Source organism: Dromiciops gliroides, chromosome 2 (genome assembly GCF_019393635.1).
Source record: "Dromiciops gliroides isolate mDroGli1 chromosome 2, mDroGli1.pri, whole genome shotgun sequence".
In the NCBI taxonomy this organism is placed as follows: Eukaryota; Metazoa; Chordata; class Mammalia; order Microbiotheria; family Microbiotheriidae; genus Dromiciops; species Dromiciops gliroides.
The window spans coordinates 342,640,092-342,665,735 of record NC_057862.1 but is presented as its reverse complement, the minus strand read 5'-3'; the positions used below and the strand labels follow the sequence as shown (position 1 = coordinate 342,665,735).

The following is a 25,644-nucleotide window of genomic DNA, read 5'->3' as shown; positions in this document are numbered from 1 at the left end:
TTAAAAATGACGCCCATAGACTTGCTCAATGCAATGTTGTCACAAACCTTCAATTTGTTAATTAAAAAAAGAAGACATTATCTGTGAAGCATAATAAAACGAGGTATGTCTATATGTATGTCCAAGCAGTGATAGGAAGAACAAGAATGAGTCACAATAATATTTTTTTTAAAACATGAAAAAACAACACTTGATTCATCTAAAATAAGTGATTCCAAACTCTTACGACTCCTCTTTACTTATTTCAGAGGGAAAAAAGGAAGCTTAACATAAGCCACAAGCCCTCATAAAAACCAATTTAGTTTGGATTCTCTACCTTGTCAGTTCCTCTTTATGTTTAGGAATCTCTGGAGAGTTCCCATGGACTAGACATTTTAATTATCCAACAAAATGCCAGGTGCTGCTGGATTATTCCAAAGAATACATGCAGCCTTCATGATGTGTTCACTTCTGAAGGACAATTTGGCCTTACCTTGTTTTTTAAAGAGATTGCTCCGGACGATCTCATTCATGGACTGCACTTTTTGCTTCTGAAGTTTGACTGGTGGGATGCAAGTGTAAAATTCATAGAGAAGTTGGCTGTAGGGAGGAAACAACAGAATCCCCAAATCAAATCTTAATCAACTTCATTATCAATGTCAGTCATGAATGGGGCAAGGTGGCACTGCAGGGCTTGGACCAGGTCTGTGATTTCATGGTTATAAGGAACACCCAGTGAGGAATTTCCCTCTACTAATGCAGTCCTATACCTTCTCTGAAACTTAGGGTCTTAGAGAGTCACCAGGACCACTGAAAGGTTAAATAAAAATAGTACTAGCTAGCATTCATAGAGCACTTTAAGTTTTGCAAAGTGTTGCCCCTTCATTTTATCCCAACAGCTCTAAGAGGCTGGTGCTGTTTTGCTGTGGTTGTTGTTGAGTCGTTCAGTCATGTCCAATTCTTCATTACCCCATTTGGAGTTTTCTTGGCAAAGATATTGGAGTGGTTTTCCATTTCCTTTTCCAGTTCATTTTACAGATGAGGAACTGAGGTAAACAGGGTTAAGTGACTTGTGTAGGGTCTCACATATGGCATGTGTCTGAGGTTGGATTTGAACTCAGGTCCTTTTGACTCCAGGGCCAGCACGCTATGCATTGTGCCACCTAGATGCCAGGTGGCACAATGGATAGATTGCTGGGCCTACAGTCAGGAGGACTCATCTTCCTGAATTTAAATCTGGCCTCAGACACTTCCTAGCTGTGTGACCCTGGGCAAGTCACTTAATCCTGTATGCTTTCATTTCCTCATCTGTGAAATGAGCTGAAGAAGGAAATGGCAAATCATTCTAGTATCTCTAGCAAGAAAACCCCAAATAGGGTCAATGGTGCTAAAGATCAGATGCTAAAATCGTAATTCATCAATAGTAGCTTTTAAAAGAGAAAAAGTCTTGGATTATACTTCTAGTTCCAGGTTATCAGCCACAGTCTGACACACTATATACACTGACCCAACATAGTGATGTTATTTTGTCTGTCTTCAAATACGAAGGACAACCATCAACCAATCATTTACAGATTCCAGGAAACAACACTATAAGTTGCAGCAAAGTACCAACATGTATTAGTAGGGGGCGTTTCATCATCTGGAAAATCCTTATACCAATAAGACAACAGGTCTAGTCCCTATCCCCTAAACCTATATTATTACTGGAGCTATTAGTTTACCTAACAAAGTGCTACCTTCCCTCCATAAGCCATGACCCTGGAAAGTCAAAACATGAAACATTTCTCAGAGAAAAGAGGAACTGGTCATGTTGAGCCCAAATTTTTACCAATCTAATCTACTTAAAATATCATGATAGGGGGCAGCTAGATGGCGCAGTGGTCAAAGCACCGGCCCTGGACTCAGGAGTACCTGAGTTCAAATCCGGCCTCAGACACTTGACATTTACTAGCTGTGTGACCGTGGGCAAGTCACTTAACCCCCGTTGCCTAAAAAAAAAAATATCATGATAATTGGCTTTTTGAAGTGGAAAAAGAGAGGGATGGAGAGGGACCCTGCTTTGATGGCCTCTTCCAAGCTTACTCCTTGACCAGCCACAAATATAAGTAAGTTTTCTCTAAGACTTTAAGAACCGCTTATGAGGCAAAGGATGGGAGCCTCCAACAGGTACAAGCTTAGTTCCAAAAAGGAGGTGATGACCTACACAACAGTCTTTCAAACTACCCTTCTCCCTTCAGAAGTAGCACTTCATGCAAAATCACTTTTGAATACTAAGGTGGGAATGACAAGAATTCCAATCATTTACTTTCATTTCTTATCCAAGTCCTAGCCCAAGAAAATGGGCCATTTCTCCATTACTCCACTAATACTCCCCCTTAAAAGTTATTGCGGATGTGCCCATTCATTATGTGAGCTAATCCCATCGTTCCTTAGAAGAGCTTCTCCTGCTTTGTCACTCCTGGTTTCCCAAGGGAGCTGAGGACAATTCATACCATGTGCTCACCTGAGTAACTTAGCATCAAAGACGGTTTCCACATCATGGAGAACAGATGGGATATATTTCAAAGCAGCCACCTGGAATAAGAAGGAAAATTAACATGAGAGATGCCCCCATTTCAGGGTTAGGTATTGGAATAAAGGATACTTTTCTGGATAATACATAGTATGAAATGGTCCCTGCATTATATGAACTGTTCAACTAAGTTGTTGCCCTGGATCACAAACCAAGAATATACAGTTATTCCTTCCACATTAGGAGGGTTTAAGGAGTGGCACCTCTGCAATCTGGAAAAATCTGCATTACATTTTTGGCCCTCCCTTTGAACCAGAGAAGAGGTCTGAATTTTTTTTGTTTGTTTTATGGGGTGTTTACAATACTTTATTGTAAAATTTGGGTTGATATTATACAATACTAAACATATATTTTATGCATTTCTGAGTTTCTAAACTTTTTTCTGTGATGTCTGCCAGCCCTCTCATGTCATCCGCAGCTTCCACAAAACTCCCCCAAAATTCCCATTCAATTTCTTAAGCCGATCTGTGATATACTGAAATCACGATGGGGAAAGTCGCAATGTGGAAGGGATAACTGTACACAAATACACACATGCATACACAGACGAAATGAACACACACATACATACAATTCTTTATCCAGAAAGATAAGATCATTGATCCAAGGAGCACGCCCTATGATTTGTTTCACTAATAGTAGGGATGGGCGGCATTGTCACATTTAATTGTTCTGCCTACCCCTTCCCTTGGAACATCAGGGGCATGTCTGAGAGCCCTGAAAGGGTCTGATGATTAAAGGTATCTGAAAATGGAATGTGCTGTATGCATGAGGAAGGAGGCTAATTAAATGGCCCCTAAGGACTTTTCCAATTCTAGGCTTCCAATAGTTTAAGATTCATAAGATCCCCTGTTATTTTTTCAATATGCATTTTCAATAGAATTATCAAAGAAACTGTTAACAAGATAAGCAGAGCAGAAATTGAATGCTAGGTGTTGTTTTTGGTTTCAGTTTTGCAAATTTCACATGTACAATTTACTTAGGAGGCCCTTGTAGTGAAATTGAATACAAAAGGCCTACTTTACAAATTAACTAAATGAAGATTTGACATTTGAAATTTAAGGAAAGAAAAGGCTGCACAGGACTGTAGATTTAATGTTGGCTTAGATGACATCTACTCTAATCCCTTTGTTTTGTAAGTGGGGAAACTGAGGCCCAGAGAAGTAAGTGATTTGCTTGAGGTCACAAAGTTAAGAAAGAAGAAGCAGACCTATTAATTAAACTCAGGTCCTCTGACTCCAAAGCCAGCCCTCTTTCCATTAAACCATGCTGCTCGCCCTCAGCTTCCTGTTCTAAAAAATGAGGGGGGTGAAAGGTCACCTCTAACGTCCCTTCCAGCTCCATTCATAATAGCTCACATTTATAAAGTGTTAAAGGTTTGCAAAGTTCTTTATATATATATATATATATATATATATATATATATATATATATATATAATCAAATTTAATCCTCACCACAACCTTGTGAAACAGGTACTATCATTATCCCAACTTCACAGAGGAGTCAGTCAATAAACACCTACTATGTGCCAGACATCGTGCTGGAAATACAAAGAAAAGCAAAAGACAGTCCCTGCCCTCATGAAGCTCACATTTCTAATCAGGGAGACAGCATTTGAAACTCTATATAAGCAAGTTCTCTATAGCATAAAAAGGAAATAATCAGGGGCAGCTAGGTGGCGCAGTGGATAGAACACTGGCTCTGGACTCAGGAGGACCTGAGTTCAAATCCGACCTCAGACACTTAACACTTACTGGCTGTGTGACCCTGGGCAAGTCACTTAACCCCAATTGCCTCACAAAAACAAAATAAAGAAAAGAAAAGAAATAATCAAAGAGGAAAAGTACAAGAATCAAGAGGAATTGGGATTTGAAATCAGACCTTCCTGACTTCAGGACCAGCTGCCTATAGTCAGTGTGTGTGTGTGTGTGTGTGTGTGTGTGTGTGTGTGTGTGTGTGTGTGTGTGTGTGGACAGAGAGACAGAGACAGAGGAAGACAGAAAGATGGAGAAACAGAGACAGAGATATAGAGTCAGAGAGAGAAACAGACAGACAGAGAGAAAGAGACTAGGGTGAGAGATACAGGCATGTGGCTGGGAAACAGCATCCTTTCCTCTGTACAAAATTAACTGGTTCACGCAGGGATCTTAGTTACAGACTTGGCCTCATTAGAACAACGCGCCAACCGAGCGACAGAAAGGTAAACTTCAGCCTGTGGCTGTGGTGCCAGATGGATTTCAGCACCACACAATTAGAGGAGAATGTTTATGATCCTGCTTCCATCCACATCCAGGTGGGTTTTGTAGTCATGTCATCAATTTCTCCAAATCTGACTTCTGCTCACCAGTGCCTTTGGTTCTTTGTTCTTGTAAAAAAAAATGCTTGGAGATCTCTGAGTGACTCCAAGAAACAAGGGTTTAATAAGAAAGACCCAGTCACCCACTCCCCTCTCCACTCCTAAACCAAATCCTCCTGTTCCCCCAGACCTATTGATCCAATCCCTCCTACACCTCCTCACACTTCTGCCTTTGTCTTTGCATTGCCCACACCTGACACAATGCATGGCACATGACAGGCACTTAATAAATGCCTGTTGAATCATTGTCCTGAGACCCGAGATGCAACAGCGGTAAACATGTTCTGACAGGCTCATTGCAATAAAACCCCAAATGAGAAAAAAGGAGAAAACGGTGACATTTTAGTCAATACCCACCTAGGAAATCAGAAGGCCAGCACTGCAGAACCTGCTGCATTTTGCTGGGCTTTAAGGACTGTATTTCCAGGGAGTGACAAGAAACAACAGCCAGGAGGAGTCTATGCAGCCAGGACACACATTTCTCACATTAAAATGCTTCAGCTGTTCACAGGATGGGGTTGAGGGGTGGCAGGGGGGAGGTGGGAGGGGAGGGCTTTGGAAGAAGTCAGTCTTCTCAGCCCCAGTCTGGTATCGGTAGAAAGCAAGCTGACTACCTGTCACCCTTGGACTCTGAATGTGTTATCAACTCAATGAGAATGTATTAAACTTTCATCTTGTCCATGCTGACTCACAAGCACATGTGAAATCTGTTATTTTCCTTCCCAAGGGGAATTGCTTCTCTCTGTCTCTGAGAGTCTGCTGGGTAACAACTGGGTAACAGCTAGAGGTGACCACAGTTTCTCTGTTCTCAGATATCCAAGCATACCAGAAACCGGGTAGAGGGTACAAAGGTTTGGCAGGACTCACCCAGACAGAAAAGGGGCCTGGGGCCTGAGTGGAATCACTGCTTATTTATATGTGTTGTCTTCCCTTGTTAGAACATAACCTTCTCCAGGGCAGGGTCTATCTTTTTTATTTGTATCCTCAATGCCTGGCACACAGTAAGTGCTAATAAATGCTTCTTAAAAAATATTGATCTTTGGGGCAGCTAGGTGGCACAGTGGATAAAGCACCGGCCCTGGACTCAGGAGGACCTAAGTTCAAATCTAGCCTCAGACACTTGACACTTACTAGCTGTGTGACCCTGGGCAAGTCACTTAACCCCAATTGCCTCACTAAAAAAAAAAAAAAAATAAATCTTGATTTTTTTCCCTTGTGCCTTCTGCATTTTTCCAGGTGGTTAGTCTGAGTCCCTGGACATTCCTGCTGGCATTCTGAGGATATGTCTTATGAGTTGGAGCTGCATCATTTCCAAGGACCAGTCTATGAAGACTATATGTTTACCTGCCACTCATCACACTCATCACATCTCATGCATCCTGGAAAGTGCTGAGAGCAGCTATCAAAAATGTGTGTCACTTCTCTAACTTGTTGATTATATGATGCCAAACAAGTTTATGTGATCACTGACAGATTCCTAACATTCCCTTGAAAAGACAGGAACCAAAGTGAAAGGTGCCATGGAGATAGACTTCTGGAAAAGAACTGAATTCAAACTAAGCAATAATGACTTGACTGGTGTAGAGAGGATGCAACAAGAACCAATGGGGGATGGAGTACTACTCTAATTAGCATCACCTGAACTGACAACACCACACTCACAGCAAGCTGAAAAGTGAAAAGCCAAAATTGGGCCCTCTCTTGCAAATACACATTTCATCATCTTCTAAAAGAGTTTCCTGCCTGTCTCTCTGTCCAATCCAGCTGAAAACAGTTTGAGATTTGCGACAGTGGCATTAGCATCTGCGTCAGTATAAGCAAAGCATGATGCCATGCCTTGGTGTAGGTTCCCAGTATAATACCAGACATCATCCTCATGGAAAATTCATAGACATTTAAAATTGACAATGCCCCTTCCCCACTGATTTTTCAATCCATTCATCGCAGTGGACAGATGAATCTGCAAGGCCAATACAAGAAAAAGGACTGACAATTTCTTAGGGATTCACTACAATGTGAAGTTGAGAAGGGAACCTCCTTGCATATTTCCTATCAAGAAAAACAGATGAAGGCCCTCAGGACAATGTGCATTATCATTAATCTTTCATTTGCTTTCAAACCAAAAGTCAGGCACTAGGAAGGAGAAAGAGCCTGATGGGAGCTTACAAAAGGTGCACTTCTGCTACATTCCTATAGGGAAAGTCCATGATCCTGTGTTACAGAGTTCATTTGTTTGTTTTCTTTTTCCTAACTTGGATCTTGGATATAGGGAGATCCTGGTGTGTAAATTCCCTTTTCTACTGAACATCAGCAACTCATTTGAAATATAACTTTAGATAGCTGCCTGAGAGAACTAAGAGTTCAAGAGATTTGCCCATGACCACATACTTAATATGTACCAGAGACAAGACTTGTTGGGGTTGAGGCTCTGAGGTAAGAAGAGAGGCTCAAGCAGCCTTCAAAATTTTCCTCAAGAATGAAGTTTTACAGCAGAGGATCCTAGAGTTTTAGGAAGGGATGCTTATACTAGGTCCAAATATTTTCAACTATATCCCCTCCAAATATTTTCTCTCCTCCTTTAAAACATCCAGAATGAACATTTAATTCCCCACAAATATTTTAGTCCTACTCCCATGCCACACAAACTCTAGAAGGGTCTGTCAAACTGGATCATCCTCAAACCCAAGTCTAATGTCAGGCCTACTCTCCAGGGAGCAGCCTAGCTAAGTCCTGAGATGCTCTTCACCAAGTTGACTTCAGGGTGATGAATTTTGGGGTCAAAGAAACTCTACCAAAAACTAAATTATAAAGAGTTTTAACCTGATACTTTAAAAGGAAAAAAAATGCAGATTATTGAAGCATTAAAAGAATATTTCAGATTGATAAATGGTCAAAGGATATGAACACACAGTTTTCAGAAGAAATTAAAGCTATTTATAGTCATATGAAAAAATACTCTGAATCACTATTGATTAGAGAAATGAAAATTAAAACAACCCTGAGGAAGCAGCTAGATGGCGCAGTGGTTAAAGCACCGGCCCTGAATTCAGGAGTACCTGAGTTCACATCCGGCCTCAGACACTTGACACTTACTAGCTGTGTGACCCTGGGCAAGTCACTTAACCCCCATTGCCTACAAAAACAAACAAACAAAAACCAACCCGGAGCTACCACCTCCCACCTATAAGATTGGTTAATATGACAGAAAAAGAAAATGACAAATGTTGGAGGGGATGTGGAAAAACTTGGACACTAATGTACTTTTGGTTGAGTTGTGAACTGATCCAACCATTCCATAGAACAATTTGGAACTAGGCCCAAAGGGCTATAAAACTGTGTATACCCTTTTATCCAGCAATACCACTACTAGCTCTATATCCCAAAGAGGATATCCCAAAGGAAAAGGATCTATATGTACAAAAATATCTATAGCAGCTCTTTTTGTTGTGGCAAAGAATTGAAAATTAAGGGGATGTCCATCAGTTAGGGAATGGCTGAACAAGTTGTGATTGTGATGGAACACTATTCTGTTATAAGAAATGATGAGCCCTGGACAAGTCAATTAACCCTCATTGCCCCCCCCCAAAAAAAAAAGAAAGAAAGAAAAGAAATGATCAGCAGGATGTTTCCAAATAAACCTGGGAAGACATAAGTTTATATGTTTGATATGTCTGCATTCAGATTCCATTCTTTGCAAAGTGAAGTGAGCTAAACCAGGAAACTATTGTAACACAGTAACAGCAATGTTATAAAAAATGATCAGCTATGAATCACTTATTCTTAGCAATACAATGATACAAGACAATATCAATGGACTCATGATGAAAAATACTGTCTCCAGAAAAAGAATGGAATCTGAGTGGAGATCAAAGAATACTTTTTAAACTTTCTTTTTTTTGGGGGGGGGTCTGTTTTCTTTTGCAACATGACTAATGTAGAAATATATTTTGCATGACTGCACATGTATAATCTTTAGCAAATTGCTTGCCTTCTCAAAAAAAGGGGGAGGAAAAAGGAGAGAGAGAATTTGGAATTTAAGATTTTTTAAAATAAATATTAAAAAACTGTTTTTACATATAATAGAAAAAATATTTTTTTAAGAAAGAAAGAAAGTACATTTCAGAAAGATGTTTGCTCTCCAGCTCCTGGTCTGATATAGTGATAACTATTTTATGAGTCTGGGCAACTGATAGAAAATATCAAGCACCTTATGTAAATCCCAAAGGTTCATCTTGACCTTAATTACCAAACAATGGACTTTCACCCCATCCTTTGTTTCTCTTACTCCTGCAAACAAAACTATAATAGAAGAAAAAATCCAACCCACATCACGGAAAAATTAAGGAACTCTAAGAGGATAAGTTAAATAATAGGAATCCTGACAACTAAATTAGCACTGGGAGTATAATAATCATAATAATCCCTGCCTTTGTAAAATACTTTATACTTTTCCAAGTTCTTTCACATTCCTTATCTCATTTGAGTCTTACAGCATCCCTGTAAAAGAGGCAAGGCAAGTGCTCTCATCTGAAAGACTCCTTCCTGGCCACTATTTTCCTCTACTTGTTGTCCCTCCCTATTAGAATGCAAACTCCTTGAGGGGAAACACATCTCACTTTTGAGAGCAATGCTTGTTACAGTACTTGACACACAGCAAGTACTTGACATTTAAATGCCTTTTCATCCATTTATCCCCAGGTTACAGACAAGAAAACCAGACCCAGAGACATTAGGTGTTTGCCCCAAGGTCACACAACTGGTCAATGGCAAAGCTAGGACCATGACACAGATCTCCTGCATCTTTCCAATGCCACTTTCAAGACATCTTGTATTGGATATGGAAGCTGGCACTGACACATGATCTTCTTCTCTCCAAATGTTCCTGGTCTCTTGTTCTCTTCACTTTGGGGTAATTGACTATGGTCTTAGAAACGGGGAAAAGACCTGAAAGCAGGAAAGGATAGATCATAGATAGCAATAGAGCTAGAAGGAAAGAGGCAATATGGGACAGGATAAAGTAGTAGAATTAAAATCAGAGGATCTAGATTTAAAGCCCAGCTCTGCTACTCACCAGCTATGTGTGTGTGTGTGTGTGTGTGTCTGTGAAATTGAGAGAGAGAGAGAGAGAGAGAGAGAGAGAGAGAGAGTTAACCTTTCTAAGTCTTAGTTCCTGACTTAAGTAAAATCTGGGGTTGGACTAAATGACCTCTAAAATCCTTTTCAATTTTAAATCTATGACCCTTTGGTCTAGACTATGGCAGCTATGTGACCTCCAGTACTTACTATGTGATGCCAGACAACTCATATCACCTCTGTTTGCCTCAGTTCCCTCATCTGTAAAATTGGGACAATAATAGCACCTACCTCAAAGGGATGTTGTCAGGATCATATGGAATAATACTTGCAAAGCACTTGGCACAGTGCCTGGTAAACAGGAAACACTTTTATGTTAGCTACTATTATTAGTTCCATTCCCCATTTTATAGATGAATAAACTGAGGCCCAGAAAGGTTAAATGACTTGCCCAAGGCCATTTGTCAAGCAGTAGTAAGTAGCAGAGTGGGATTTGAATTCAGGTCCAGTGATTTTGAGTTGAATGCTTTCTCTGCTACATTATATTCTACATGCTCCAGGGACTAAAGAGGGGAAAAATGAAAAAAAAAAGGATATCTGGTACAATTTAAAGGCCTTACAGCTGTCATTTTACATCTAATCCTTTGGAGCTTGGATGTTTTAAGAGAATGTAATTAAGGGGAAAAGAAAACTTACTAAATGACTTCAAACATTGTAAAGCAGGATACACACATGTATGTATATGGGTATATGTATATATGTATGTATGTGATCCATCTATATATGTTTAGCGATCATGATTTTTGGTCCAATAATTTTATCCTTCCTACCATTAGTAACTCTGTAATTCAAAAGTACTCATTCTTTATGATCACATCATTAATTTATGAAGGAGAATAGCTTCATCTTCTACTCTGTCCAGGTGAATAGTAACCACCCTAGCAACCCTGGATGGACCCTGAGGGTTGCAATCTCTGGTGTCAAAAAGAACAAGTTTTCTTTATGTAATCTATCCATACAAACACAAAAACTCATTAATTCTAACTAGCAGCTGAGAGATCCCAAGCACAGCAATGGGTATTTAAATTAGCGACTAAAAGGATAAACTTGATAAAAAATGAAGCAATCTGCATTAACTCATTGATTTAGATAAATGTATTTAGGTTTTCATGATACGTGATACATTGGCCAACACTTCCAGAATGCTTTGCAGTAAATTCAGTAGCAATAATGAAGTCTTTCTAATTGGTCCCTTCACTCTGGTCCTTTGCTGCTAAATCCTGTCTTAGAAACAAGGTCAAGTCTCGAGGTTTATAGAGGCATTACTGGGTTTGCAGATTAGCAAAAAAAGAGATGCTCAATTGGAGATCCCTTGTCCTCCTGGCAATATCACCTCCTCACAGAGGAGAGTCTCCAGTCACGTAAAGATGGAACAAGTTTATTGTGCTGGGAAGGGAATCTGGGCCTTTGGGCAGCAATTTCTTGTGAAGAACTAACTAGTTCTCACTGTATAAAATCCAACACAATAAAAGCTAAGTCAGACTCTGCTTCTTCCTAACATGGGCCCCAAAATTAAAGACCTGGAGGGGACCTTAGATGACACCAAATTCAACCCCTTTATTTTACAGAGGGAAATGAGGCCCATATTTGCCTAAGGTCACTAGTAGAGCAGCTAGGTGGTGCAGTGGATAGAGCATCTGGCCTGGAGCCAGGAAGACCAGAGTTCATATCTGGACTCAGACACTAACCGTGTCAAATTCACTGGGCAAGTCACTTAATCCTGTTTGCCTCAATTTCCTCATCTATAAAATGACCAGGAGAAGGAAATGGGAAACCAATCCTTTATCTTTGCCAAGAAAATCCCAAAAGGGGTCAGGAAGAGTTGAACATGCCTGAAATGACTAAACAACAAAGGCCTCTAAAAAGCGTCTGAGGCAGGATTCAAACTTATTGACTCCAAGTCAAGCTCTCTATCCACTGTGCCAAACATAACCCAAAAAATCTAACCCCAAAATCATTAATACCAGGCAATTTTAGCTCACTGGTAAACAGCAACCTTTCCCCTGCCCTGTTAACATTTTACTTCAGGGATAATTAAGTATACATTCCAATCTATGGCTTCAATTAACAAAGGGCTGCATGTTTAACAACAAAAGTGGACACTATCTCAACATATCGCCATTCCTTTAGTGTCAAGATCAGGAAAACAGATGTTAGCATCTGTGTAAACTAACCTGTAACAAGATGGTGGTCTTGTATTGACTTTTCATCAGGTTGTTGATGGATTCAAAGAGTCGCCTCATGGATTCTTCAAACTCCATTTGTTCTTTGCCTTCATAGAGCCTAGAAAAGGACACTGTGGAGTTATTATTCTAGTCAAAAGGCAATACCCTTGAAAATGTGCACCAGGTACAGTCGTCATCTAAGATTAAAAAGTCAGAGAAAATAGAGCCCTAGGAAAAGAGAATTGATTCAGTAGTGCTTGCATATATAATTTACTCAGGGTTGGGGGCTGGGGGAGAAAATCCCATGTTCACTGTGCTAAGAAGAAATTCTTCATGCTGACACAACATAATAAAGTCTCCTTTTTTCTCCCATGAAAATGCCTTAAAAGAATGAAACTTGTTTGAGTCAAAGGAATATTCATAATTTCACCTGGTTACAGGGATTGAAGGGTAATTGTTGTCATCTTACTTTCAAAGTGACTCAAAATACCAAGGAGATAGCTTTTCAAATTCACTGTCCCCTCGCTCCAGATGCCAAGGAAGTGACATTGTCTGGATGGACTATGTCTCCTGCAGGGCAGAGCCCTGTCAGAGGCCATGGCATTCTCTGTTCATCCATTTGAAATTGACTTTCAGGTTCTGATTCAAATCACCCTATCTACCCACTCTTATGAATGATATTTGCTCCTAAACTTTGCCCAATTTTTATCACTAATCAGAAAATATCCCCAACCTAATCTGTAGCTTTCAGTAAGAAATTCCACAGAGGAAGTCTTCCTATCCCCGATTCGGATAATGAAAGCTACGCCTGTCACATCCCAGCTTAGTCAAAAAGCACCAAAAGCTTCTGCCTTCTGCAAAGGTGTCTTTCTTAGATAAAGTGCTGACACACTTAACAGATTTGTTTCTCCAACCATCCACAACACAGGCCAGTCAATCGCTGCCCCACCAAGTAACTGTCACAACTAAATCCCAACCAAGCAACTGTCCCAGCTAAATCCCACTGCTCTAGGAAGACTAATACAGTTGTTTTGCCACCTATTTCTTCCTGTAACTTATTAAGCACATCTTTTAAGTATTTAGATGCTATGTTATTCCAGCATATATGTGAAGTACCTTGGAAGCTGTGTATGAACTGATAAAAAGTAAAGTGAGTGAAACATAGAGAATAATTGATACAATAACAAATTGTAAAAATAAATAACTTAGGGACAGCTAGGTGGCACAATGGATAAAGCACTGGCCCTGGATTCAGGAGGACCTGAGTTCAAATCCAGCTTCAGACACTTGACACTTATTAACTGTGTGACCTTGGGCAAGTCACTTAACTCTCATTGCCCCACAAAAAACCAAAACCAAAACAAACAAACAAAAAACTTGGAAAGACTTGTAAATTCTGACCAATGCAACGATCAAACATGAATCTAAAGGACTGGTGATGAAGATTGCTATCCGCTTTCTGAGAGAAGTGACAAATACAAGATGTAGAATAAGACATATTTTTTTGGATATGACCAATTTAGGAATTGGTTTTGCTTGAGCATGGCTATTTGTTACATGGGTTTTGTTTTTGTCAGGAGAGGGAAGTGAGAGGGAGATAAAATAAATGCTTGTTAATTGAAAAAGTAAAATATAACTTTTTTTCTGGAAAGGTATTCTATACTTCAGCAAAATGCTTTCAATAGCACTAATTCATTTGATCCTCAAAATAACCCTGTGTGGTTGAAATGGCCAATCTATTTCACATATGGGGAAACTTGGCAACAATCATAGAGCTTGAATATTGTTGCTGAGAGAACTAGAAGAGAGAAATAGTAAAGGGTTCATAATTAGAGGTTCCGGGAAACTAGAGGCTTCGGGGCTGTGTGTGAATGGTAGAAAAAAGACCCACTCTATCTTGTAATGACAATAATATTAACGACAGAAATTTTATTGTTTTTAGGCTTACAGGGTGTTTTTAAGTACATCACATCACTCAATCCTTACAATCATCCTGTAAGGTAAGTACTACAGATATTCTTCTATTTATTTTCCAGCTAAAGAAACTTATATAGTGTCAAAGGCAGAATTCAAACCCAGATCTCTGATTCTAGCTTCCTTTCCACTATAATACATTGCCTGTGTTTCTTTTTCTTGAGCCCAGAGAGCAGAACTAGAAATCATGACAGATTTCAACTAGATGTTAAGAAAAATGTCCTAACAATAAGAGCTATACAATCATGGAAGTGGATGACTTAGGAACTGATGGATTTTCTCTCACTATTTATCTTTAAGTGAAAGCTATATTACATTTTTGGGTGGGGTAATAAGGGTTAAGTGACTTACCCAGGGTCACACAGCTAGTGTCAAGTGTCTGAGGCCACATTTGAACTCAGGTCATTCTGAATCCAGGGCCGGTGCTTTATCCACTGTGCCACCTAGCTGCCCCTATATTAGATGTATTTCAAATGGTATTCAATATCATAAAATCACATAATCATATATCATAAGATCATAGGTTTAGAGCAGAAATTAACTTTTGAGACAAATTGAATGCAACTCACTAATTTTACAGATGAGGAAACTGAGGCTGGGGGAGGTGATGTGACTTGCCCAGGGGTTACACAGTGTCTGAGGCAGGATTTGAACTCAGGTCTTCCTACAACTCTATCCACTGTATGGCCTAGCTGCCTCATCTTGTAGACAGCCTGCTCACACTTTCGGCTACCTCCTCTGGTTACTAAACAATGTAGGAATAATTCCTTCAGGTGCTACAGCCACTGAAGATCCTCAAGTCTTTAGCACTGTCAAATGGCTTAACATCAGAAACTGATATGATTTTATCAGTGAAAACAACACTGAAGGTGAGGCATTACCATCTGCTTTACCACTGTACCCTAAGGAGCAGGGGATTTTTTCTCTCTTAGCTAGGTGGCATAGTGGATAGAAAGCTGGGACTGTAATTAGGAAAAATCTGAGTTTGTATCCAGCTTCAGATACTCCTGTGTTACCCTGGACAAGTTATTTAACCTCTCTTTGCCTCAGTTTCCTCAACTATAAAATGTGAATAATAGTAGCACCTACCTTGGAGAGTTTTTGTGAAGATCAAATGAGATAATTTTTGTAAGGCACTTAGCATAGAGGCGAGCACATGGTAGGTGCTTAAAAATGTGTATTCTCTTCCTCTCCCTGCTGACTTACAGCTGAAATCTTCTAAATGTTTTGTGGCCTCCATTAAAATGTGAGCACCTCAAGAAGAGGAATTGTCTTGTTTTTCCATTCATCCCCATGACTTAGCACAGTGTCTTGCACACATTAATCACTTATTAAATGCTTCATTGTCATTCATATGTTCCATTTTTTCATATGTAAGAATTCAATAAACAAGTATTAAATGCCTTTTAGAAGTGAAGCCATGTGCTGATAGTTCTTTGGGGAATAAAAGGAAACAATTCCTGCCTTTAAGTAGCTTAACTACTGAGAGGAAGAGAGAACAAAATATGTACAAAAATAAGTACAATATGAATAACTGAAAAGTGAACAAACACTAACAACTGGAAGAATCAGAGAAGGCTTCCTGTAGAAGACAATATCAGAACTGAGCCTTGAAGGATAATAAGAATTCTGAGAAGTGGAAATGAGGCAAAGGAGAGTCACTTGAAGATACCTGAACAACTAAATGACACTAACCCTCTGCAACATCCTATCCCAAAGCTGCACTGCAGTGTAAAGATAGGCCCTGATTCTCAAAGGCTCAAAATCTGGCTGGTCATGAAAATATTTCAAGTGTGGGAAGAGAAGGGAAAGGGAAAGGGAAAGGGAAAGGGAAAGGGAAAGGGAAAGGGAAAGGGAAAGGGAAAGGGAAAGGGAAAGGGAAAGGGAAAGGGAAAAGGAAGGGAAGGGAAGGAAAGGAAAGGGAAGGGAAGAGGAATGGGAGAGAGGAAGGAGAGAATTATTTGGAAGGACAATATCTCATCCATCTGGGATGACTTAAGCATAACACTTAAGTCAAGGACATGAAGCAAAAGTCTTTTCCAGGTCCCTTCTTGTGCTAGGACCCTATGTTATATCTTCAGACAGACATCAAGAATCCTTAAGAATCAACTGATGGTGCCAGTGAACTAATACTGAATGACCCTAAAATCCAACCACAATGAAAACCGGAACAGCCTGTGAGGCACATTTCTGGGGCATGCAAGCTGGATCACAGTGAACACTTCTACTCCCAGGGCTTGGATAAATATAGCCATGCTCTGCTTGCATGTGATTCATTAAGAAGACACAGTCCACAGCTGAGCACTCACTAAATGCTAATGGAGCCCCATATGGCACGTATGGTGATCTGCCACCACCTCTGCCGTGCAGGTACACAAAGTAACTGACTAAAGTTGTTATTCAGTCTCAGCCAGATAGTAAGAAGAATGTAACCAAACCTAACCTGTGCAAGAAAAAAATCAGCCTAGGACATAAGAGACTTTGAGAGAACTCCTGGTCCATCTCTGCTTTTAGGGACTATCAGTCCTGCAAATGACTAGGATCAAGAGAGAAGATTCAACTTAAGATTTTAAGATTATATTTTAAAATAATATAATGGCCTCCTAGAATCCATTGCAAACTGATTCAGATAAAGGCATAGAAATATTCTGTTTCTGCCATTTACTAGCTGTGCAACCATGGGCAAGACACTTAACTCTCTGAACCTCAGTTTCCTGATCTGAAAAAATGAAAGTCATAATATTATTTCCCAGGGCTTTTGAGGGGGAAACCCTCCATAAACCTTAAAATGCTTTAGAATTTTTGAGTGATTATCACCATCATTATTACATTACTACCATGGGATATTCAGAAAGAAAAAAAAAAAGACGTGCCATATTTATCCAACAAAATTAAATCATGGATATTTAATGGACCCACAAGTACAAAAACTGGGAATTGGGGAGTAGCGATTTGATCAGCTACCTTGACTATTCGAATGATATATTCCCCATCCCCTTCCTACATTGGTTTTAGCAGATCAGCTGCCATTGGCCTCACACTATTCATTACATTAGTCCTGTCCACGCTGTTTTGTGAAACTCATCAGCAACTGCACAGCTAGCTGCCTTGAACTAATCCTAGTAAGTCTTGAGGATTTTAGGAAAGAAATATAGCAGTAGCCCTCAGCTACACATCCTTTAACCCTATAAGGTTCAGACTCACCATAAAAGACCTTCTAAGTATGGTCCCAAGAGATTGGTGGATGTTCTATATGTCCTTGGATCTATGGAGGTCAAGGAAACATTAGCAAGGTATGAAAAGAAACCAAATATAAGTGGTAACTTCTATTCCTTTAGACACAAACTTCAAACTTGTAAGTGGTGTGGCTTGGGTTTCTACCCCTGTACCAAAAGTGCTCTACATGTCATTTAATCATCAAGAAAACTATTATATACTTTGCATAATCATACATGTATTACCTATATCTGATTCCTTGCCACCTCAGAGAGGGAGGAGGAGAGAGAGGGAAGGAGGGATAAAAATTGGAACCCCAAAATGAATTAAAATGTTTATTACATTTAAAAAAGAAAACAGGAAAAGGAAACTATTGTAACAATCATAGTGTCAGTTATCTTAAGATGATAGGGCCAGCACAAAAACAGTCAAATTTGCATCCCCACTGCCAGCTTAGTCCAAGCATCCAAAAGTCAGCCCTAACACCATCGATTCTTCTAATAAAATGAAGCTGACTAAGGAGTTCAGTAGGGAATCTTCAATCAAAGATACAGGACTCAGAAGAGCCTCATTAGACAGTGACCCCCAGCTCGACATAGGAAATTAAATGAACCAGAGTTAAAAGGGAAACAGCAGATTAAGAGAGAGAAGTCCAGTGGAGTGAGGACTACAGTGAGCTTCCCAAGGCCATCATTGAATTTTGGGTTACAAATGAGACAAGGGAAAAACAATAGTGATGGGAGATCCTCTTTTGATGGGTAATAAACTTGAAAGGTTCAAAGACAAAAGAAAAGGAGGACTTTGGAAAAGGGAATATCTAATGAAGGCTTAGAATAAGAACAATTGCCAAATTGAGTTATCATAGAGGAACCATAGCCGGAGAGGGTTTGGAGTCAATTTCATTTAATTCAATGGCCCCAGTCTGGTAGCCAGGGCTCCAACCAACTTTAAGTGCCAATATCCTTGCCAATAATGAAACTATTTAACCTTGAAGTGTTCCTTTCTGACATCTGATGAGGAACCATCCCTAAAGGCAATTGGCAGAAAAGTTTCTTTAAATATGCTACTTACTCTAAATCACCCTAGGAAGAAGGAATGATTAGTAGACACAGGGAAGAAAGACAAACATAACATTCAGGAATCCTGTTTTGAAATATGCCTAGAAGAACACATAAAAATTAATGTAATCATGGAAGAGGAACGGCCTCAGGTGGGAGCATAAACAGCTTAAATCAAATATAAAAGTTAACAATATAGAAGAAATGAAAGAAAAGCCACGCATCTAAAACATTCACTTTGCTTTTGAAAATATGGCAAGCTTGGGCAATAAATTAATAGTAAGTAGGTAATAAGATGCAGGCAAAAGCCTTGAAAAGAACTATAAGCTATGAATATAGTGCAATAGGTGTCCTATGCCATCACTCACTTGACACCAAGAGGAACTGCAGCCTTTATGTAATTTGGCAAAAAAGAACGAAGTTGCATAATTCTGCACTTAAGTAAATTTCTCCATTAGCATGAAAAATAGATTTGAGATATTTCAAATATAATTAGAACTTGGTTGCTCAGAAGCAATACTGGGACAAAAATACATACCCACATATATACACAGATACATACTCCTCTCTGACCCCAGAAACTACTAGGAAGGTTATGGATCAAATCCCAGAAATACAGAAGAAACAAATCAATCAATAGAGATTCACAAAATTGTTGGATGTGGCCTTAGGGGTCATATAGTCTAACCCCTATCTAAAGTCTGAATCCTTGTGATGTATGGCAGGAGGATCTATTATTGTTCTGAGATCAGTATTCTTTCATCTTATATTCCTCTTCGTCGCATTGTCCTCTTCACCCTAATGAATGATAATTTAAGATCATTCATGTTCAGGAAGTTTTGGGGGGACTCATTTGATCTACACAAGAAGATGGAAAGTGAGGAGGGGGTATGGATAGAGAGCTGGCCTCCAAATCCAGAAGACTTGATTTCAATTCCCTCCTCTGGCACATGGGTTTATGTGATCCTGGCCAAGTCATTTAACCTCTAAGTGCCCCTACACAACTCTCTAAGACTTAAAATTGTTGAAAAGTTACTGCTCTGCAGCTGTGGGAATTTCCTTACCAGGGAACACCCTACACCTCTAACATCACCGATCCAAAAACATTTACTACCAACCCACTCCACCAACTCAAGATATTATTATCCCAATTTGCAGATGAGAAAACTGCAAGTGGCTAAGTGGCTTTCCCAGGAACAAACAGGTAACCAGTATAGCAGCAGGTGGCGCAGTGGATAGAGCACCGGCTCTGGAGTCAGGAGTACCTGAGTTCAAATACGGCCTCAGACACTTAACACTTACTAGCTGTGTGACCCTGGGCAAGTCACTTAACCCCAATTGCCTCACTTAAAAATAAACAAACAAACAAACAAAAAACCCAAGTATAGCAGCAGAACAAGGGCTCAAACCCAGATCTTCTGACTATAAGTCCAGGTTTTTTTCCATTATACTGCATTGCCTTTGGAAGCCTTAAATATTACAAAGACCTAGGGATTGTCCTGTGTTCACATTTTATAGCTTGGATTCAGAGTAATAAATAAGTGATACCCACTGTCTCTTTGGGGCAGCTAGACGGTGCGGTGGACAGAGCCTAAAATCAAGAAGACTCATCTTTCTGAGTTCAAATCTGCCTTCAGATGCTTACTAGCTGTGTGACCCTGGGCAAGTCACTTAATCCTGTTTGCCTCAGTTTTTTCATCTATAAAATGAGCTGGAGAATGAAATGATAAACCACTCCAGAATCTTTGTCAAGAAAATCCCAAATGGGACTACATAGAATTGGACATAACTTAAAAATGACTGAACAACAACAACCCTCTCCTTTGGTACAAAGCCCTGTTGCAGCTCCACCATGAAGGAAGCATTTTCCTTTCCTTTTGAATAATGAGGATAGAGGCTGGGGATTTAAGCCAAGGTCATACAGAGAGGAAGATACAATTCTCACACCACAGTAATTCAATCTAAATTGTGAGGATGTCTCCTCTCTCTCTCTCTCTCTCTCTCTCTCTCTCTCTCTCTCTCTCTCTCTCTCTCTCCCCCCCCCCCCCATATTACTTCTTTACCCACCTCATGGGCCAATATAGACACGGGGTGGAAAGAAGATGACTATTTAAGAAATGTCAAGCTATTATTACTCTAAAAAACGGTCATGCCTGGAGCATTGAAACTGTATCCTTTAAGGCTGTGGCTTCCTGAGTGGTACAATTAACCCCGGGTCCTCCTTGCTCCATTCCACTGAGAACCTTGACATTTACTGTTGAGTGGTTAAATGATATTTTTAACATTTTTCTTGCTAATAGCACTAGTGGGGTTTTTTTTAATGCATGTGCAGTAAAACCTACTTAATTTGAAAGTTAGAGGACCCCCCCCACCAAAGTATCAACTTGAAATATAATGTTTTTGAGCTATCAGAGTTCTCATCTCTCTCTTAACCTAGAGAGGAGTAGGACATACAAGAAGAAGAACCATGGAATCAGCAGACCTATGTTTTTATCTTGGCAATGTTATTAACCAGCTATGTCACATTGAACACATCATTTAAACTCTTTGGTCCTCAGTTTCTTCCTCTGTAAAAATGAATGATTTTAAGGTCCTTTCTTGTGCTAACATTCTGGGAACTATTTAGCAAATGACCTTACTGATTGGAACCAAAATTGTAAGGTTGAGTTAATATATAAAATCAAAAGTTTTCTAACTAGACAGAAATATTATTCCTACTAGATCACAAATTCCTTGAGCATAAGGATTATATGTTGCATTTCTTTGTATATTCCTACATCAGCTAGCATTAAAATTATTCAGTAAATACATGATGAATGAATGAGTATTGTCCCCATTTACTGGTTTGAAACAGGACTTAACTAGTATTATCTAATATTACTCAACTTCAGTATTTCAATGTACCAACATGGGTTCTCCCTTCTTGTCCTGTGTAATTCTTCTCCATATCGTTCCATAAATCGAGAACAGATTAATACAGTTCACTGGAAACCTTCTGTTTGCTGTTGTTCTTATTGATGCTGCTATTGCTATTATTATCATTATTAACCATTACAGATAACCAACAGAGATAACACATTTTTGGAAGGCATTTTAATATTTACAGGAAACAATTCTGCCAACCACTTCATGAACTAGGTAGTCTAGTCTTATTGAACCCATTTTATGGATTAAGAAAGTAAGGTTCAGTAAATTACATGAGTCATTCAAGGTCACGGAGATAGAAAGCAGCAGTCATGACTACAACCTGGGTTTTCTTCCTTCCAAGGTGATTACAACCAAAGAATATTCTGACTCTAATATATGACAGATAGGTTGGTTCATGGAAGAGATCCTTATATCTTAGAGACTCTGGAGCCCGGGGATTTATTATCAATCTAGTAAAAGGAATAAATTTTCCCTACTTCTGGCAGGTCTCTCCTTGATCAACTGAATGTCAAGTGAATACTGTATCCATTCTAAGTAGTAAAGCTGAGTCCTTAAAGGATACTTAACGCCTTCTGAGAGCACTCCTAGAGTTTGGTGTGTACTTGTTAAGCCATCAACAGTGTCAGAATTTATATTCTAACCATATTTTAACAAGTGGGCTTTATATTGTTTGGTCCAGGAATAGGACCTTGTGAATTAATCAAGGTAGGTAACTTTCAGTGAAGAAAAGTTTTCATGTAAATTTCTTTTTTCCTTTTTTTCTTCCCTCCCCACTAGAGATGGCTACCATTGGACATAGATCAGTGTTTTAGACAGACTGATAGATCTATATGTGTGTATACACATATACATACATATAATATATATATATATATATATAATTTTATATACACTTCTATTTTTCAGTTCTTTCTCTGGATATAGATAGCCTCTTTCTACATATGTCCTTTATTGTTTAAATGCATGACATAAAAATTAAATACTATATGGTCTTAGAGTCAACAGGGAGCTACTGGAGTTTACTGAGTAGGGGTAAGTGACATGACCACACACGCTTTAGGAAAATCATTTTGGCAGTTATGTGGAGGATGGACTAGAGAGGGGAGACACTTGAGGCAAGAATAGGAATTAGGAGAATACTGTAATAGTTCTGATGAAGGGTGATCAAGACCTGAACTAGAGTAGTTTCTGTATGAGTAGAGAGAAGGGGGCAGATGGGAGTGATGTAGAAGCAGAAACAACAAGATTTAGCAAATTTCTGGATGGAGCATGAGTGAGGGTGAGAAATAGAGGATTACATCAACCTGGGTGTTTGGAAAAAATGATGATGCCATTCTTGGCAATGGTGAAGAAATAAGGAAGTTCAGAAGAAGGGTGGATTAAGAAAGAAACATGATATATGAAGATCTTTGATGAAGATCACAACCCATCCATGCCTATTTTTCCTATGCAATTCACTCTTTCCCACTGATATAGGAAAGGGTTGGGTAGATTAGCCCAGGACTTTTTAAAACTTTTTCCATTCATAACCCCTTTTCTCCAGAGAAATTTTTACACAACCACAGATATACAGGTATATAAACTACCTACCTACCTACCTACCTACCTATCTATCTATCTATCTATCTATCTATCTATCTATCTATCTATCTATCTATCTATCTATCCTTTTACTGTTGCTAAATTTATTTTGCAATCCCCAAATTCAGTTATATGACCACATGTGGGATCACAACCCACAATTTAGGAAGCTTTGGATTAGGCCAATAACAGAGATGTGGTTACATTGGAAACAAGCCTCACTATAACTGGCTATCCTGGGAAGGGTGGGATGTCACCTATCTTTCCACCCTCTGATTGGTTGATCATGCCAATAATTAGGGTCATGCCAAGACACTCAAGGGTCTGGGGCCCCAACTTTAAAGTTGTTCTTCAGTCATGACTCCATTTTAAGGTTTTCTTGGCAAAGATACTGGAGGGGTTTTCTAATTCCTTCACCAGCTCATTTCACAGACAAGGAAACTGAGGCAAACAGGGATAAGGGACTTGCCCAGCTAATAAGACACACAGCTAATGTGTTGAAGGCTAGATCTGAATTCACACAAGAAATCTTCCTGACTCCAGGCCCATCCACTGGGCTACCTAGCTGGCACTTTGCTAAATCACACCACTGCTCAGTAATGTTATAAAAGTATTATAGCATAACTATCTCTAATATAATACGTATTTCTCAATATGCTAGGTTAAGTGATTGGTCTATGGTCCCATAGCAAATCAATGAAAGAGCTGAGAGTTAAAAATCCAGCTTCCCTGACTCCAAAACTAGACATTCTAAAGGAATTAGGAAACAGCTCATCTCATTATTTTACCAAAGAAAAACTTGGTATGGAATTTTCTTCCATACCAGTGCCAAGTTTCTACCATTTGGGGATGGAGGAGGGGAACAAGGAGATATTTCACAACTATGATTTCTTTTATTTAAAAAAAAACCCTGGGGGCAGCTAGGTGGCACAGTGGATAAAGCACCAGCCCTGGATTCCAGAGTACCTGAGTTCAAATCCGGCCTCAGACACTTGACACCTACTACCTGTGTGACCCCCATTGCCATGAAAAAAAGTAAAATAAAATAAAATTAGAATTAAAAAACCCCAACAACCAGATTCTCTACACATCAGTGAATTCCTAGTGTGGAAACTCCCATCAGACAATGAAAGGTCTTGAACCCTAATTCCAAAGCAATCACTTATTCTATTCTCTGTGCTCAACTGAATTCAAATATTCTACATATATTTACATTTTCTACAAAATACAAATGACATATAAATATGAGGTTGAGGGGTATCCTGAAATGTGATTTCCTCAGTATAGATTTTTCACAGAGTGAGGAAGATTAGAGTTATATTATTTCTTTTATATGTTTCCTAACAACCATGATCCTAAAAATAATGATGATAACAATAACTAGCATTCATATAGATCCTTAAGTTTTGCAAAGCACTTTATATTTGATACTTACAAGAATTCTGTGAGGCAGGTTCTATTATTAGCCCCATTTTACAGATGAAGCAACTGAGGCTAAAAGAGGTTAATCCTCAAGTGACTTGCCTTGGCTCAATGAGTTAGTAAATGTCTGATGTAGGATTTGAATTCAAGTCTTCCTAACTTCTAATCTAGTATTCTCATCTACTGCTCCATTCAGTTAAACTTCTTGTGACTCAGTGAAGAAATATAATAGAATACCCCAAAACCTTCCCCTTCTTAGAGGTGGGAGGTCAACAGTATTGCACATCATCTATGTTTTTAGACTTCTTCAATGCATTGATCAGTTGAGCTGATTTGTTTTCTTCTTAATTTCCTTCTTTTCTTGTCTTTAAAAAATACTATTTAATATATGGAATGGCTCTGTGAGAAGGAGGGGGAAGAATACTGGGGGAAACTATGATAATGTAAAATACAGAAGATAATAAAAACATCAAAAAAGGGAAAAGGAAGAATGCTTTGTACTTAAATTCCCAGCATGTGCCACAATGCTTGGAACATAAAATTTCATTCACTCATTCATTCATTTGTTCATTAACCTGCTCTTTCCTGGATTGTTCTTGCCCTAGATTTCCTCCATTATTGACAAGCAAAAAGAGTTCACTCTGTGCTGTTGTTCAGTAATGTCTGACTTCATGACCCCATTTGGAGTTTTCTTGGGAAAGATACTGGAATGGTTTGCCATTTCCTTCTCCAGGCCATTTTACAGATTAGGAAACTGAGGCACACAGGGTTAAATGACTTGCTCAGGGTCACATAGCTACAAAGTGTCTGAGGCCAGATTTGAACTCGGGAAGATGTCTTCCTGACTTCAGACACAATACTGTATACACTGTACCACCTAGCTGCTGCCCTGTCACTACTTGTGTTATCCCTTGTCAAAGGAATATGAGTCACACCCATATACTACAAGGAAGGTGTGTCCAGATTACAAATAGCCACAAACCCATCATTGTTTTGCAGCTCTGGAATGCTAACACTCACAGAAGAGTTGGAAGTTTTCAAGGAGGAAGATGTTTGCTTTTGAGCAGAGGATTAGGACTTGGGTACCCTCTGTCCCAATCTCAACTAGCTGTGTAACCTTTAAGACACTTCACCTCTCTGTACCTCAGCTTTCTCATTTGTAAAATGAAGGTGTTGGATTAGAGTTCTAGATGATTTCATTTTATAGAAAGTTCTAGGGGAATGAATGGGTGAAATTGTCACTTTCCCATTGAA

General features: G+C 39.2%; 1 protein-coding gene across 1 annotated transcript in view; it reads right to left on the bottom strand.

Annotated features, from left to right (window-relative positions):
* Positions 1-25,644, bottom strand: part of DOCK2 (dedicator of cytokinesis 2) — a 500,741-nt gene that overhangs the window by 360,966 nt on the left and 114,131 nt on the right. Inside the window, exons 23-25 of the mRNA XM_043986513.1 lie at positions 12,221-12,329; positions 2,486-2,556; positions 473-579 (exon numbers count right to left, since the gene is read on the bottom strand). Of these exons, the coding sequence (XP_043842448.1) occupies positions 473-579; positions 2,486-2,556; positions 12,221-12,329 (287 nt within the window). The remainder of the gene's footprint in view (positions 1-472; positions 580-2,485; positions 2,557-12,220; positions 12,330-25,644) is intronic.